Raw genomic sequence first — 17565 nt, 5'->3', positions numbered from 1 at the left:
TCTTTGATGTTTCTTGGAGCACAATCTATTAGTTAAAATTTAAAGTTCCTTAATTTTATACTATCACTGTCCTCTCGTATTTTGGCTCTAGAAAATATCGTCAGTTTTATAGCGGATTTGAAACAAAAAAGATTTTATGATGTTTTTCCCATAAATCCCCCTAAGAAACGAAAATTTTGAAAAATAAATTCATTAAGATCTTATGATAGAGAGTATTGCGGTCCTCTATTTTCACACTAGAAAATTGAGAAAAATCTTTATTTTTTATTTATTTTAAAAAAAGACATTTTAAATGTTAAAAGATCTTCGTTTCTTTGAGATCAAAATCAAAAAGATAGCACACAACTAATTTAATAACGTTATAGTTTCGCACTTTCAACATTAAATAATCAAAAAAAAAACATTAATCACTATCAAATTCTTCATTTTCATCAATTTCATGGGAAACAGTATCGAGTTGAAGATCAATACTATTCAAATTTATATCATCATCCAAAACTGTATTCGGCTGTTGATGTTCTTGTTTAGAACTTCGTTGAACATCTTCATTTTGTATTTCCACCTTTTGTGTTGATTTTTTACTATTTTCCACTATGCTTTTTAGTTGTAACCATTCGATGTCGGTCTGGATAATCTCTTTATCAATTTTGTCAACTAGTTCTTCAAGAATTACTTCTAAGTTCTTGAGTTTTTGCAAGTTTTGAGATTCAATTTCCATCTTTTTTTAAACACACTAGGTAATTAAAACTGTAAATATTAACTTATTATAAAAATTTACATTAAGGTTAAATCCTTCTATTAGTTTCAATCTCTATTCTCAAAGGACATTCAGGACGACCAAATTATTTTATTATTTGTATGTATGATTATACAACTGTTGAGTACGGAATAAGAAAAGTACAATCTCTTTTATGAAATGTTTTCTAAAATTGTTGCCTAGAAATTTTTAGCTACGTTATAGTGGTCATACACGTTACGGTTTACCGGAGAGGTCTATCTATTCAAGTAAACAGGACGATGTACCTGTGCGTTAACTTCGATTGTTTGTGTAAGGTCTCGTCGCTCGTATTGCCACGAAAACCAATGACCCATTCGAATAGGGACCCATCAGATTTCTCAAAAATATACTTCAAGATTTCATCGAACTATATAGAAGTTAAAAGTATGTGTTTTCCTTTTTGATAACCTTTTTTTGCTTCCTTTTCACTATTTTTGTATTATTCATCTTGAAAATGCTGTATAGGTAAACAATCCGGTAAACCGTATCGTGTATGACTTACTCTATTGGCATCATTACTTGTTAAAATAGAAGAAACGATTTCTTTTTTACCGACATCAGTGTCATATTGATGACATTTTGTTGTACATTTTCATTAAAAAGAAAACAGTAACAAAGCAACACACAAGTCATAAGTAGTTTGTCAATATAAGTATTTATGACATTAAGTTCGTTGTATTTGTTAATCTAGTGTAGTGCTTGTACAAATGGTATCTAAATTATTTGTTTTCAAATTGTCACGTAAATTGTATCATTGTGCCTTCCTTACAATTTATGACCCTATTTTCGAAGGTAAGAGAAGTAGATATATTATTTAGAACTAGTTGTTTTTTTAGTTGATTCGACATTATTTTTTTTTTTGAATATATAAACATACTTATTTATCGAAATCTTTTTGGGTATATTTATATATGACATTGGCATCATACCATGTACACATGCCAATTTTCTATAACATTTTATTTGATTAGAAAACTGCTTGGTGACTATTTCGAGCTATTTTTCATATATTTTTATCAGTTTAATATTTTAAATAAATATGCATTATTAGTGAACTGATGTATTATGAAATGTTTGATGCATATATAGTGTTTTTAGGTATAAAAATCATCATGTCACGCTAATCTGATTTGAATTGCTGCTCTTAGCATGAAATAAATCATTGTAATTAAATAATTATGGTAAATTCATGACAGAAGTAGAGCGAAGCTTGAATTAATTTGCAATAATCAGGCTATTGAAAGATCTCATAATGAGTGATGTAGAAAAGAAATGGGCATGTGAATATTGTACATACGAAAATTACCCATCATCTGTTAAATGCACTATGTGCAGAGGTCCCAGGCCATTTGTCAATGAAGATATTTACAGGTCAGTCTATAATTACTCTAAATTTTTATTAATTTGATTATTCCAAAAGGTAGATAATAAAAAAGTGGATTTTTGTTGCTAAATCGTCTTGATTTTAATCAGAAGTTATCTAAAATAAAAGAAATGATACATTGAGACAAATATTTATAGTTTTCATTGGTTTGGTAGGCAATTTGAGTCTGTTTTAGGTTACACGATGACAAAATAAACATAAGCGAGAAATTCCATTCAACAATTGAATCTGCAACTGGACCATTAGAAAATAAATCGAAATGTACAAAATGTACATACAATTTATCTGGTATATGTATTACTTGTGGTGGTACTTCTGTATCATCTCAATCTTTACACGAACACATGCAACCCCTAAGAATCTCACAAAACTCTGATTTAGCCCAAAGTTTATCTAGATCTAGGAATAACAGCCCCCCTGCTAGCATAACTAATATAGAAAATTCACGAAGATCATCACAGAATAAATGGATTTGTAACGTAAGACATTTTATTTGACCTACTCCTTAATGAAGCTTTTCTTGTTAATATTGACACTTTTCTTTAGATAATTTCATTTTATATCCTTAATAATGTAAATTTTTATTGAAAACTTCATTATTAGTATTGATTTAATGATTTTTTTAAAATTGCGATTATAAAAATTATTATTACAAACTTGGAGTCTACTATATACAATTATAGGTTGTATGTATGTATGTAGATATTGGGGTGTCATATACACCGCGACCAACCCAAAGGATCTATGGGTGTCCCCCTTTCTTGCTGTGATACTGGAGAACCCAGTACTTACAGCTGATCTTTTAATCCCATTCCTTTTAGAAAGTCCAGAATGTGGGATAGCTGTAACTACCAAAGATCTTTGTCTTCTATTCAATATGCTTCCAGGTGCAGTGCAACGGAGTTCCTAGTGCTTCACACTTTGTGAGATTGTGGATAGAGGATTTGTCCGCTGTGTAACAAAATCTATTAAGTCTAGCGCCTTCAGGTGTCTATTGAGGCGATAGGACTCCTGTTAGTATTCATAAATTGTTTTTCATTAGGCTGATAAATTGATACATTCAGCAGATCTTCTATGGTTATAGTATCCCAGAAGAGTCTTTTCCTGTCTCAGTCCCAATAATTGGTTTGCTCCTATCTACCTTCTTTTTCAATGAGTTTTCTATTGTTCTGAAGCTGATACCACAGAAGGGTTCAGGTCCCATGAAGTGCTTGTCTGCCTGTGTTTTTTCCGCCACACTTTCCAGTACTACGTGGAGAGGTGGGAGATTTAGGATTACTTCTAATCCAGCTGTTGGGCATGATTTCATACTAGGTTTAGTATAGGTTGGTTGAGGTAGTGTGTTAGGGCTAGATGTCTTCATTTAGGTCCCACAGAAGTGAGTAGAGTGTATTAAAGGTTTTTAGGAGCTTCGATAGGGCTCATGAAAAACTTCCCAATGATTTAACTGCTATATATTTTGAGAAAACCGAATTTAATTAGTATATGGCTGCTACAGCAGCTGTGTAGTGTGTATTTTCAAAAAATTGTTCACAGCAAATCAACATCTATAATAAAATTTAAAGCTATCAATTTTTGTGTATTATATACAAAATTATTGTGAGTGAACGTATTAAATGTGAAGTTGTTAAACATGAAATGTACTCAATTTGTTGTATATTAACGTTTCAGTTATGTACTTATGAAAATTGGCCGAAGTCTTTGAAGTGTGCTATGTGTGGAAGTATTAATCAAAGGTCCCAAGCGTCTAGTCTAATAATCCCCTCACCGGATCAAGTTCCGGATGTAGAACGTAACCAAGATGATAGATTTAAGGATTATATTTTGGGTAAAAATGTAATAATTCTATAAATTTTTTTGTTGAATAATTTTTATTTTAGATTCAAGTCAAAGTCCAAATAATCTAGATAATGAAAGAAAATTGAGGCATCTACGTCGACACGCCGATTGGCGTTGGTTGAACGCTTGTATTGGAGTGATAGACGGTGATCCAAATCCAGTGGAAGCTTACCTTTCTTCAGGAGGCGATCCTGCAAGGACGCTAACATCATCAGAAGTCGCTATTTTAAACAGAAATTCAGCTTTCGATGTCGGACATACATTAGTACATCTAGCTATAAGGTAAGACCTTGTTCTTAAATTTCAACTGTATAAGTAAAAATTTGATTCCTATTATTTAGATTTCAAAGAGAAGATTTATTAGCTGTACTTTTATCTCAAATAGAAGGCTCCGGTTCTGGTGTAAAACGAGTACCGAGTTATGTTGCTCCTGATATAGCTGCCGATATTAGACGACATTTTGCTTCGACTATACGTTCGAGGAAAGGAAATTTTCCTTGTAATTTCGTTACAGAGTTTCCAACGTTTACGTTACCTGCAGGTAAATTATATGAAAAAAATATTTTACAGGTTTTTTCATTGAATATAGTGAATTTTTTTATTTAGAAGTCGATGAACTTCCTACAACCATTCAAGAACAATTATTTACCGAGCTATTAGATAAAGATGCCCAAGAACAACTCGAAACTGATCCGGCTGTGATTAATTGGTCCTTGGATATAACTGTGCGTTTGGGTTCCAGACTTTACGCTTTATGGAATCGATCTGCTGGTGATTGTCTCCTAGATTCCGTAATGCAGGCTACTTGGGGGGTATTTGATAGAGATAACATGCTTAGAAGAGCATTAGCTGAAAGTTTAGGCCAAGGAGGACATATGTATGTTTTTTTTTCAAAAAATAATGAAATTTGTTTATTTTTTTACGTTTTGAAGGTTTTATCCTAGATGGAAGGAATATGAATCGAGTCATGCTTCGTTTCTTCAGTATTCTTTAGAAGAAGGACAATGGGAGGAAGATTGGACGAGTTTATTATCACTTGCTAATCAACCCGGAACGAGTCTTGAACAACTTCACGTTTTCGCACTGGCTCACGTTCTGAGACGTCCTATTATTGTATACGGAGTGAAGTATGTGAAGAGTTTTAGGGGAGAAGCCATAGGTTATGCTCGATTTGAAGGTATTTGTATAGAATCTCATTATTTCATTCTAAAATAAAATATAAAAATCACTCATAAAATAATTGTGATCTTGAAAATTTGATTTCTATTGAAAATCGTTACTATATTCTGATGAGATCCAAATACAACTAAATTGGTTAATGATGCCACTAGAGTCACAAATATCGATTATTCTGAAAGAGTCTGTTTTTAGTACCAGATTTAGTTTTATTTACGAAATATTTTGATTTTCAGGTGTTTATTTACCTTTATTGTGGGAACAAAGTTTCTGTATCCGTACTCCTATAGCACTGGGTTACACTAGAGGTCACTTCTCGGCTCTGGTTCCCATAGAACCATACAGTAGATTAGATTCCGGACAGCCTTTACAACATAGTAATATAAACCCGGATCACATGCAAAGTACCTTTTTACCCCTAATGGATAGAGATAGAAAACTTTTGCCAATACACTTTTTGACAGAATCAGAGGTGAGTAGATCAACATGCATGCCGACTTTGAATTAAAATCGATTTTTTTTCCTGTGTACACAGTTGGGTAGAGAAGAAGCGATACTTAGACAGTGGTTAGACGTCTGTGAAACCGAGAATGGTATTCTGGTAGCCCAACAGTTGCTGCATAAAAGACCCTTACTAGTTGCTCAAATGGTCGAGGAATGGTTGAATCATTACAGGAGATTATCGTAAGTAATTTCTAGACCTTATTATTAAACAAAATCGAATCTTTTACTTAAAATTTTGATAACCTTATCAAATTCCATCTTGCAACTTCCACCAATGTCGTTAATTGTTTTTACAGCTCTAGAATATTCTTCAGAACAGTTTTAGAACATTTCAGAACATTCTTCAACTACATAATCATATAGACATAGAAAAGAAGACAACGGGAAAAGAAGAAATTTTAGATATTGCAATATAGGGCAATTGCTAAGGGTCAGATGGTGAAAACCGGATACCGAAAGGAGAAAGAGGGAAAAAAGTTTGGAGATGAAAGTTCCTACAGAATAGAAATCTTTGGAGGAGGATGGAGAATAAGGCTAAAGAAATGAAATAGAAACCTTTAGAAGAAAAGCAGCATAGAGCAGTAACCTTTGGAGAAAAGTAGTGAAACAGACTGGAAAAGAAAGGTAGCACATATTTGAAGCCATTATATAAAGCAGAAACATTTAGATAAAAATAGACAGAATAAGACATTAGAAATACGATATAAGGCGGAAACATTTGAAGGAAAATAGCGAAAAGGATAGAGGAAGAGGGAAAAAGATTGGAAAACAAAGTCTACACAGAATGATATCTTTTGGAGGAAAATAGGGAAAGAGATAGATTGTGATTGAAAAGTAGCATAGATTGAAAAGTTTCATAGGAAAATAGTAGAAACAGTGTAGAAAGAGAGAGACATACAGCAAAAAATGGAGGAGGATATTGATAAAAGTGGAGAAAAAGACAGAATAAAAATGAAAAAGGGTAGAGTAAAGCAGAAAATGTGTAGAAACACTGATGAAGAGAGACATAACAGTATGGAAACCTTTAATGAAAATGAAGAAACAAAATAACACTAAAGAAAGGCAACACGGAGCAAACACTATGTAGGAAAATAATGAAGTAGATGTAGATAAAGGTTTGAGAAAAATACAGCACAAATAGGAACCCTCGGAATGGGGTGGAGATAGAAACAGTTCAACATTGAACAAAGGAAGATAGAGCAAAAATATTGAAAAAGGTACAGAAACAGTAAGGAAGAGAGTGGATAGAAAGTCAGCTGACAATGGGAATCTTTGGAGGAGGGTATAGGTATGTGTAGAAGAACTGAAGGAGAAAGTCAGAAACCTTTATGGAATAAAGTTCAGAAGGAAAATAGTGAAAAAATAAAGTGAGAAAAGATTGGAGAATAAATACATAAAAAAATGGGATTCTTTGGAGGAGGAGGATATGTAAAAATAAGAAAGAAACTCAAAGTTTGTTAAAAATAGCCTTCATATATTGCTTAGTAACCTACTTAGTATCAGAAATGGTGATAAACCTTTACATTTTAGCATTTTTTACTTTTTCGTGTAAACCAGAAGTTGTATGGTGGCAAATCTAGTGATTAACGACAAACAGAAATATTTTTGACAGCCCAAAATTCGCCAATATATGAACAATCTATGCCCTTCATCTTTGCACATTGTTCCACCAACAAGCTATCTACTTTTTACATATTTTTAAGTCTTAATTGACCTTTCCACTTGTAAACACTCTTCGAATTTCTTTTGACAGTTTTTATCCGACGATACCTCTTATGTAAACAATTCATATCGGTTCAAATAGTTTTTGTGTTTCAGACAAATGACTTCGGCTCCTTTTGCAAGACCGATTCCCATTCAGGATTATTCCAGTGAAGGGGACACTGATGATGAATAGCGTCGATTGAAATTCGTGCTCCAGTAACACGAAACAACAAGTAGTGATAAATTAGTACCTAAAGTTATAGAATTTTCTCGAAAAAAATAGACATCTAGTATAGATGAATTATTTAATAAATAACCCGGGGTGGAAAATAATTTATTACGATTATTCTCATTTAGGAACCCATTCGTCTACCACTTGAGTATTCGACCCGGTTTTTGAAATGTTTCCATAGATTTGGTTATTAATTTCGTAGGAAAAACACGAAAATCACCGAGTGCCAAGTCGGAATTATATGCCGGTCGAATTGTTGGGGGTGCTTTTAGGTTGCACAGAAATGTAGAAATTGTTCGGGGAGTCGTTAGGTAGCACCAGAAGTGTGTAGATTAATAAAAAAAATACAAAAATTCGTCATTTTCTTTAAATTATTTCAATTATTTTGATTTTTGTAATCTTATATGGTATCAATTTGAAAAACAGTTGATTTTGCCATTTTTTTAGTTTCTTTTGATTTTTTTTTCAACTTTTCAGAAGAGATGATTTTTTGGTACCCGGTGAAATTTTCAAAACGAACTTAACTTGCACCATAAACAATGGGATTGGATTTTGTTTTTGTTATTCTTAGTTTTCTTGTCTGTTTACAATTTTTTTGTCTTTGGTTGCTTTACAAACTTTTTTAGGTATTTTTCTTTTTTTCTATCCGAATTCCATAATACTGGGTCATTTTTATTCAATGTACATTAATTTCTATTGTAAATTATTTGGTTGGGCAAGAAGAAGATTGGGGAAAAATATAAAACAAAGAGAATCTTTGGAAGATGATAGAGAGAGAAAAGTCTGCAAAAAGCAGAAAGTTTGGATAAAAATAGTGAACACGGAAAAAAAGGAAGAAAAAGACTTGAAAATAAATAAAGAATATAAAGGAAATAGTTAAAATGGTTCAGAAAGGCATAAATATAAAAAAAGGAAATCAACCCACAATGGGAATATTTGGAGGAAGATAGTAAGAACTATGGGGTAAGACAAAAACTAAAGAAGCAATTGAGAACGTAATAGAAATCTTTGGGAGGACAGTGAATAAGGTGGAGAAAGAGATATTATAAGTCTTGGAAGAAAATAGCGAAGTCTGTAAAAGAAATTCAACAAAAAATGGAAATCCACAAAGGAATATAGTGAATTTCATAATATTGGGTCATTTTTATACAAAAATAATGCCACATACTATTTTCAAAAGTCTTAAATCATTTTTTTTAAATATTTGTATTGGTTCAGTTTCTTCTAAAAAAATGATCCAGAATTATGTACATCAATTTTTAGGGTAAATTACAAGGTGATTATCAATTTGACGGTATTGTGAAAATGCGTACAAAAAAATTCATGGAAAATTAGGTAGCTAAGTGGCAATTAAATAATTTTTAACATTCTCGTCGAACTCTTTACATTAAAGGGCTAGTGATAATTTTTTCTACTAACTTAATGCGACGTAGATCAAAACTTAACGATGTAAAAGTGCCTATTTCCAGTTATTCCACCACCTCTTTCGTAATTACCCCAAAAAATGTTTTTAGATCTATCTGGGGGGTTCTCTAATAATATTATTCAAATTTTCATGTTTTTAAACGACCACTTTTTATAATTTACAAGCGGTTCCAATAAAATCAAACTATATTGTAAACGTTAATTAAGTAATCTGACCATGTCAATGATAACCTACGAGCATTGTATTGGTTACAAATTTTGTACAAATACATCCTGTTAAAATTAATTTCTACCAAATTTTTGATGTCTCAAGTTCACCAATGGTGGTTTTGGGACTCGTTTTTCACTTTGTTTCATTTTGTTCCAACTTCTTCAAGTGTTTCTGGTATTTCGCATCTTCCTCAAACGTTTTTTCTTCATTTCCTTTGGATTATTTGTTTCTTCGTATTTAATGGTATTTCCAGTTTCCATCTTTTACCATTTGGTTTGTCGTAACATTTCAGCTTTTATTGATATTTCTATTTTTCTGAAAATAAAATACCTTATTCGTCTAGAATGTCAAAGGAATTTAACTAGGTCGATGGTAATGTAAGAGCATTGACATGGATTCAAATTTTTTACAATATACCCTGTTAATATTTGTTTCCACTATATTTTTTTAGCCCATTGTAAGTTTTTCACACTAGTGCTATTTTTGGGGCTCTATTTATACTTCTTCCCATTTTTGCAACCTTTTTAATGTCACATAAGTGTATTCAGTACCCACTATAATTTGTCATATTTCTTAAAAGTTTTTTAGAATGTTTCTTCGTTTTCTTTAATAAGGTCTCTAAGCTTTATTATCTTCTAATACACTTATCCATATTCTTCAGCAGTTTCTTGTACCCACAGTATTTCGTCATCTACCTCTAAAGTTTTTTCTTAGTCTTCATAACAATGGGCTATTTGTTGTTTTATTTTTTAATGATCATAATTAAAATTACCATAGGAAGTGGAAATTTGTATTAGCTCTTTTGATGTACCGATCGAAACATATTTTTAAATAGTGAATCTTTTTATTTATCGTTTATATGGAATGTTTTTTCCTGCAACATACCATGGAGAGTAAATAATTTATTATGTATCAAAGTCAAATTATGTATAAACCGTTTTTACACAAATATTTGAATATAAGCTTCTAAATAGAAATTTAAAATATATATTGCATTGTTAACATTGTTATTAAAACAAAAAAATATATAATAGATAATAAATACCTAACTACTTTGAGATACTTTTTTCTTCTTCAAATTTTACAATAAATCCTCCACCCAAAGAATTGGGATTGCACACTACGATAATCAGATCAAACAACACTATAAACAAATCAGTATAGCTATAACCTTCAACCGAAAAAATGTTGAGTGTGAGAATAAATAACAAAACTTATCAAAAAAAATTTTTTTGGTAGTGAATGCTTATCTGATACACGTATTTTAAACTCTTTCAATGTGACTTGTTTCTATATTATAGAGTTCCAGAAGGTTCTCGTTGAATTTAGTGGAAGAACGTGGAAAAAACTTCCCTAATTATGGTTATCCATCAAGCTCCTTCTGCATCATCTGTCAAGTAGGGATATTTACACGTGATACTGGATTTAAATTGGAATTTGTAGGTGCTTCAAATATAAATTAATGAAAATAATGCCTCGAAACATTTTATTCTCATTTTCAATTACCACAGCTGTAGGTATATATATTTCCACACTTAACACTTACAAACATTTAATGAAATTGTCTCTATGTTTCTTGATATAATTTTCTGTAGCTTCTTGGATTACGAATTTCACACAACTGAAAAGTAAAATAACTCACATATTAATAAAAAACAAAACATAAACTAAAAAATAGCCCCCTGATTAATAACTTATCCCAAATATTGTTTTTTTGAACTTAAAAAACAAAAATAACGAAAAATAAGACTCAAAATATACTTAATTAAAAAATATATTAATTAATAGCAAGTTTGAAATGTAGTTTTGCTAAACCACTCCATTTTTCACTACTTTTTTTCCTCCTTTGTTAAGTTTGACTCCAGTGAATAATGAATTATATATTCTTCGAAGAAAGTGACATCTATCGACTTTATTAATCGGTATCAATATTCGTAATAGTTTTTAATTGCAAGATCGACCAGTTTCGATGTTTTCTGTTCTCTTCAGGACATCCAACAGCTTTATACATAGCATTGAGCTAGGAATTGTTTTTTTTTCAAGAAAACTACGACTTTATAATGGAAACAAAGAGGGACTAGTACTCTTCCCAACATAGAATCCACAACCGCAAGCCTTTTCTAAAGGTTTCTATATCAATACTCTACATTAACCTTCAAATGGAAAAGCCAGAAGTCGAATGGTGTTAAATCTGATGAATAAAATGAATGTGTACAGATGAATGTATTGTCAAGATGAAAATTAATTAATAATTTTTCTTAGTAAATGTTTCTTTCAATTCTCGACGAACAATTTTGTCTACATCTTCATATGTTTTTGATGCCCCCTAGTTCCTTCTGTTCATCTTCTCTCTAGAACTTCTCCTGTGTTGACTACTCTACTTAATGTTTTTTATATAGTTTTATCTGTTGTTTATTTCGATCATATTCTTCCCTTTCGACCTTTTCCTGCGTTGTCTATGCTATTTAATGTTTCTCCCCCTAGTTCCATCTATTGTTTTCGTCAGTTATCTTTTCTTTTAATTATCTTCTCTGTTGACTACGCTACTTAAGGTTTCTTTTCATTGTCCAATCTGTTGTTTCTTCTAGTCTTATTTTTCTCTTTTTAACCTTCTTCTATATTGACTAGCTGACTTAATTTTCCTTTCCCCTAGTTTCTTCTGCTGTTTCTGTCAATTATCTTCTCTTTTCACTATTTCCTGTGTTGACTAAGCTACTTAATATATCTTTCTATAGATTCATCTATTGTTTACTTCTATTTAACTATGTTCTATGTTGATTACGTTACTCAATGTTTCTTCCTGTAGCCTCATTTTTCATTTCTCTCGATTATCTTCGATTTCGTCCTTTTTCTGTGTTGACTACGATATTTAATAGTTATTTCCATCGTTCCATCCATTGTTAACGTCAGTAATCTTCTCTTCTATGTTGAGCATGTTACTTAATATTTCTTTTCATAATTAGTTCCATCTCTTGTTTCTGTCAGTCTTCTTTTTCAACCTTCTGCACTGACAAGTTGACTACTTAATGTTTCTTTTCCCTAGTTCCTTCTATTCTCTCTGTTAGTAATATTCTTTTAACTATCTTCTGTGTTGACTACGCTATTCCTTCCTATAGTTCCATCTTTTGTTTCCTTCGTTCATCTTCTTCTTTGTTGACTACACTACTTAATGTTCCTTCCCATAGTTCCATCTGTTGTTTTTGTCATCTTTTTTAACTGTCTTCTGTATTGACTATGCTACTTCATGTTCTTTTCCCTTCATTCTTCTGTTGTTTCTTTTCTCTAGACATACTTTCATGTTGACCACGCTATTTAATGTTTCTTCCCATAGTTCCACTTATAGTTTACGTCAGTTATCTTCTCTTTTAACTATCTTCTATGTTGACTATGCTACTTAATGTTTCTTTTCATAATTAGTTCCACACGTTGTTTCTGTCAGTCTTCTTCGTTTCCAACCTTCTAGTTGCCTAATTAATGTTCCTTTTCCCTAGTTCCTTCTATTCTTTCTGTCAGTTATCTTCTGTGTTGACAACGCTATTTCTTCCTATAGTTCCATCTATTGTTTTTTTCAATCATCTTCCTTTTTAACTGTCTTCTGTGCTGACTATGCTACTAAATGTTCTTTTCCCATTGTTCTTCTGTTGCTTCTTCTCTCAAGACCTACTTTCGTGTTGACTACACTACTTAATGTTCCTTTCCATAGTTCCATCTGTTGTTTTTATCAGTCTTCTTACTTTTTAACTGTCTTCTGTGCTGACTATGCTACTAAATGTTCTTTTCCCATTGTTCTTCTGTTGTTTCTTCGTTTCTTCTCTCTACTTTCATGTTGACTATGCTACTTAATGTTCCTTTCCACAGTTCCATCTGTTGTTTTTGTCAGTCATCTTACTTTTTAACTGTCTTCTGTGCTGACTATGCTCCTTAATGTTCCTTTCTACAGTTCCATCTGTTGTTTTTGTCAGTCATCTTACTTTTTAACTGTCTTCTGTGCTGACTATGCTACTAAATGTTCTTTTCTCATTGTTCTTCTGTTGTTTCTTCTCTCAAGACCTACTTTCGTGTTGATTACGCTACTTAATGTTCCTTTCCACAGTTCCATCTGTTGTTTTTGTCAGTCATCTTACTTTTTAACTGTCTTCTGTGCTGACTATGCTACTAAATGTTCTTTTCCCATTGTTCTTCTGTTGTTTCTTCTCTCAAGACCTACTTTCGTGTTGACTATGATACTTAATGTTCCTTTCCATAGTTCCATCTGTGGCTACTTACTAGAAAGTGGTCTAAATGTGATTTCTGTTCAAAAATACAAATAATTTTTGTTCCAAGTCAATAAGTAACGATTCTTGATAAAAAACTGTACCTCCCAATTTAATATATATTTTTTGGGAGTCTAAGGAAGAAAAAAAAATAAATATACACCATGATGAGGTCCGGATGTTGTAACTGGAGACAACTACACATGGTATTACACCAAACTGTGGATTGTACAGAAAAAAAAATAGTTTCCAGAATATTCATTGAATAAATTTGTCAACTCACCTCATATATATATTTATTGGATTAAATTTATTGATTCCCGCTCTCCTTTCTTCCTCGGATTATGGTAAATTTCGCTTGTGTAAGTCCAAGACAAGCTTTCAAATTAAGTTTCTCAAGAGTAGCGAGAGAATTGTTGTCTATTAAAAGCGTCAGACTCATTCCACCAGGTTTATCATTCAAGCCCAAAATTCGCCAATTCTCCGTCTCTAATCCAACATTCTGCGTCTTGATTAAAGATAGCAGCGTACTAGTCGGTTTTTTAGCTATAGGATTCGGTACGAACATTGTCACCTTAGGCAACTTATCAGTTCTTTCCAATTCTCTGGTACTAAGAATTTTAAGTGTCCCGACGTTTCGTATCTTTAATTTTGGTACAACATCTTCCAACCAACGTTTAGTCTCGAAGTTTTTACATCCGGCGATTAAAGTTTTTTGTAAAAAACTCATGTAGCTGAATTGAGGACCGGTTCCGGCTTTTCCAGGTTTGATGTGCGATATCAAAGCCAATTCGATTTCATCCGCTTGAGATTTTGTTAAAATTCCTTTGGGATAATCCACCGGTACTATTGATAAACGAATTATATCAGTATTAGTATTTTTTTCGCGGTCACTATGTCGGCGTATAGGTAATTCCTCTTCGTTGTTACGACTTCTTAATGTTTCTGTGTTATTCGATGTAATAGTATTCGGGTATCTATCGATTTGATCATACATTCTCATATCTCCAGGACCGTAATCATTTCTATATGAATTTAAAGTACTTGAACTATCATGCCAACGTGAATCAACATTTCCTACCACAAAATCATTTGTAGGAACGTCAAAATGATATCGATTGTCTTTATATGTATGTCGATTCGAACTAACATCAACAACATGCGTAGAAAGATTATAACCACGTGAATTCTTCTCCCTAATACTAGAATCAAGTTTATCATTTCGAGTTACATGATAATTTCCATAAAGACGATTTCCATCTCGTCGATCGGCACTATGACTATTCAGTCGAGTTCTACCAGGACTACGACTTATGTGATTTCTTCCACGCCGATCAGGACTGAAGTTTCTTCCACTACGACCAGGACTACTTCTAATCCTATTGTCCGGTAGTGATCTGTGGAAAGGACTACGACTTCTATTAACGTGAGAAGGAGCTGCATCATATCGAAGTGATTCTTTGTTTCTTATAGATTCGTTCTTGGTCGGGAAAGCTGGATCGTATTTATCTGTAGAATAAAGTTTCCTGTTATTAGGCGATCGGGAGCTTCTAGACGTGCGTCTAGGAGATAATCTTGGTTTTCTCCTCTTTCTTGGTCGAATTGGGGCTCCAATCGCCATAGCTCTCTCGATGCCTAATTTTCTCCTCTGAGCACCAGATAGTTTCATATTCTGTCTTATATCAGTTGTAGTCTTGTCAAGATAACGTGGCGGCGACTTCGATCTAACAGCTTCATCCAATTCGGATAATCTTAATATTACTTCAGATCTTTTACGTTCTATACTAGAACGTATATTTCTAGAATATTTATCAATAGAACTCATTTTTGTTACCACAAATTATGAGGAATATACTGTCACCTACTGTTAAAGTTTCAAGGGAGATGATGATCCTCCTCAAAATATAGATGAAGATTAGCGTTGAGTTTGTTAAGCTAGATTTGATCTGAAAGTTAAAAACTTGTTAAAAGTTCGAAAATAATGATACAAAATCAATATTCCAATATCATTCATGCTTCAAGCCATGAAATTTGATTGAAAAGTGAGTAGAAAATTGAAAGTTTCATATGCAAATATAAACAAACCAAGGAAAATATATAAAGAAAGAAAACTGACACAACATTGGAAAAACACAGAAAAACAAAAAAATACTGAACTTATATTTAGAAAATGTATTAATACAAATAATCTATATTTTTCAAACATAAACTAGTTCATACCATATATCTACTCACTATTCATAAATAAAATAACGTAAAGATCACAACTGCTTAAATATTAGATAAACAATCCTAATAGGTGAAATAATATCTTATTGTGGACAATATTTATTTGATTATTTTAAATTAAATAGCAAAGTACTGAGTAAAATGAATTATACTAATTCGAATTAATTTGAAAAGATAAAATATAGTTATATACCTGTTAACCACAGATTTAAGAACTAATTTCACACATCGGGTGTATGTCTCTTTTGATGTAGAATTTATTGAAATTATATATTGAATCACGCACTACATAAATTTAATCACATATTTCTACCACCATTTTGCACAAAGTCACAGAATTAATAATTAATATTAGTATTAATTCTGTGGCAGTAATAAAAAAGAAGACTACTATTTATAGTTTCCGGCATCGCTCGGTAGAACACGATGAAATCGCGAAAACATAGGATAAGTAATAGGCGTATAACGGGTTGCAGATGTGACAGGTACGTCATTATCACTTTTTGGAGAAATCTAACAAAAAAAATTAGATTTTCTGGGTAATCATTGCTTGGACTCAAAAGCTGATATGAGTTTTGTAATCTAGATGAGAAAATACATGATACCATCTGGTTTTTTGAACACCTTCACAGTATGTCTAAATTTTTAAAGGTTCCTTGTGTTATGAAAGTGGAAAAATATTTTACCTGTGATTTCGATGAAATTTCACACAAGGGGTGGAAAAAGTGATGACCATTTTTCCAAATTTTCAACGTTATGAAAATGCCTATTAAGATAAGGAATGAAGCCTTTCTATGTCTAAGATTAGAATAATACTCTCTGCGCCCTCTATGCCTTGCCTTAAGTATATAATAACTTCTTCTAATTTCTTACTGTAAGTAATGAAGGATACCGAGAATACCCTCGATATCAGAAATCCCGAACTTCATCATAAATTTTATTAAATTCTTCTGTAGTGTACATTAAAGAGTAAAGTTTGGGGATTATCAAGCAGATGGCGCTGCATTAAAATTCTATCAAGTTCTTACTGTGCAGTAGATCAAAGATTGGGTATTACCGATTATATGAAGCTTCGTGTACTAAAAAATAAAATATGATAATGAAAGATTATCAGACTATTACTGAGTGTGCCCCCTGTTTTAGAAAGGCCGAACTACACCACAAATTCTATTTATTTCTTTCTGTGCAGTAGAATAAACATTAAAGTTTGGGTATTATCGAAATTATCGAACAGATGACGATGCATGTAGTCAAAATAAAATATAACAATGGAGGATTATTAGACTAATATTTTTAGACTCTATTTTAGAAACGCCGAACTACATTAAAATTCTATTAAGTTCTTACTGTGCATTAGATTAAAGATTGGATATTACCGATTAGATGACGATTCGTGTACTAAAAAATAAAATGCAATAATGGAAGATTATCAGAATATTACTGAGTGCGCCGTCTATTTAAAAAAGTCCGAACTACATTATTAATTCTATTAATTTCTTTCTGTGCAGTAGAATAAATATTTTGGGTATTATCAAACAGATGGCGCTGCTTGTTTTTTTAAAAAATAAAATACAATAGTCGTCTATTAGTATATTTAGAATGCTGGGAAGGTGTCGGGTAAGTGAAAAAATAGAAAATTTATTAAAAAAAATTGTTTATTCAATACATTTTTCCATAATTCAGTACATATATAAGTATAAGCTATTAATAAATTAAAAATATGTTCGTATCCTTTTAAACGTAATTATAAACGTTACAAAGAAGAGAAATATTTTTATATTTATGTAGAAAATATGAATTGATTAATAATCGTAGTTTTTACCGCGATTA

At 31.8% G+C, this 17565-nt stretch overlaps 2 protein-coding genes across 5 annotated transcripts; one reads left to right on the top strand and one right to left on the bottom strand.

Moving 5' to 3' along the window:
* Nucleotides 1-1331: 1331 nt before the first annotated feature.
* On the top strand, nucleotides 1332-8429 carry LOC130893179 (ubiquitin thioesterase trabid). 2 transcript variants are annotated; one of them, XM_057799063.1, is made up of 11 exons: nucleotides 1332-1570; nucleotides 1877-2149; nucleotides 2338-2641; nucleotides 3834-3990; nucleotides 4043-4283; nucleotides 4343-4542; nucleotides 4608-4878; nucleotides 4934-5178; nucleotides 5414-5649; nucleotides 5713-5861; nucleotides 7500-8429. In XM_057799063.1, exons 2-11 carry the CDS (start codon nucleotides 2031-2033, stop codon nucleotides 7576-7578), a joined length of 2001 nt encoding a protein of 666 aa, XP_057655046.1. In that variant the 5' UTR covers nucleotides 1332-1570; nucleotides 1877-2030; the 3' UTR covers nucleotides 7579-8429. The 2 variants fall into 2 exon arrangements, with proteins under 2 accessions (XP_057655046.1, XP_057655047.1); XM_057799064.1 differs by having other exon boundaries at nucleotides 1338-1570; nucleotides 1868-2149.
* A 2296-nt stretch (nucleotides 8430-10725) lies between these two features.
* On the bottom strand, nucleotides 10726-16158 carry LOC130893180 (uncharacterized). Of its 3 annotated transcripts, none has more exons than XR_009059159.1 (3): nucleotides 15929-16084; nucleotides 15372-15452; nucleotides 10726-10874 (listed from the first exon to the last, which is right to left on the bottom strand). XR_009059159.1 is itself a non-coding variant. In XM_057799065.1 (3 exons), exon 2 carries the CDS (start codon nucleotides 15329-15331, stop codon nucleotides 13817-13819), a length of 1515 nt encoding a protein of 504 aa, XP_057655048.1. In that variant the 5' UTR covers nucleotides 15332-15452; nucleotides 15929-16158; the 3' UTR covers nucleotides 10726-10874; nucleotides 13790-13816. The 3 variants fall into 3 exon arrangements, 2 of the variants coding, with proteins under 2 accessions (XP_057655048.1, XP_057655049.1); XM_057799065.1 differs by having other exon boundaries at nucleotides 13790-15452; nucleotides 15929-16158; XM_057799066.1 differs by having other exon boundaries at nucleotides 13790-15466.
* Between the last annotated feature and the right edge of the window lie 1407 nt (nucleotides 16159-17565).

Source organism: Diorhabda carinulata, chromosome 4 (assembly GCF_026250575.1).
Source record: "Diorhabda carinulata isolate Delta chromosome 4, icDioCari1.1, whole genome shotgun sequence".
NCBI classification, from domain to species: Eukaryota; Metazoa; Arthropoda; class Insecta; order Coleoptera; family Chrysomelidae; genus Diorhabda; species Diorhabda carinulata.
This window is presented reverse-complemented; position numbering and strand designations above follow the sequence as displayed.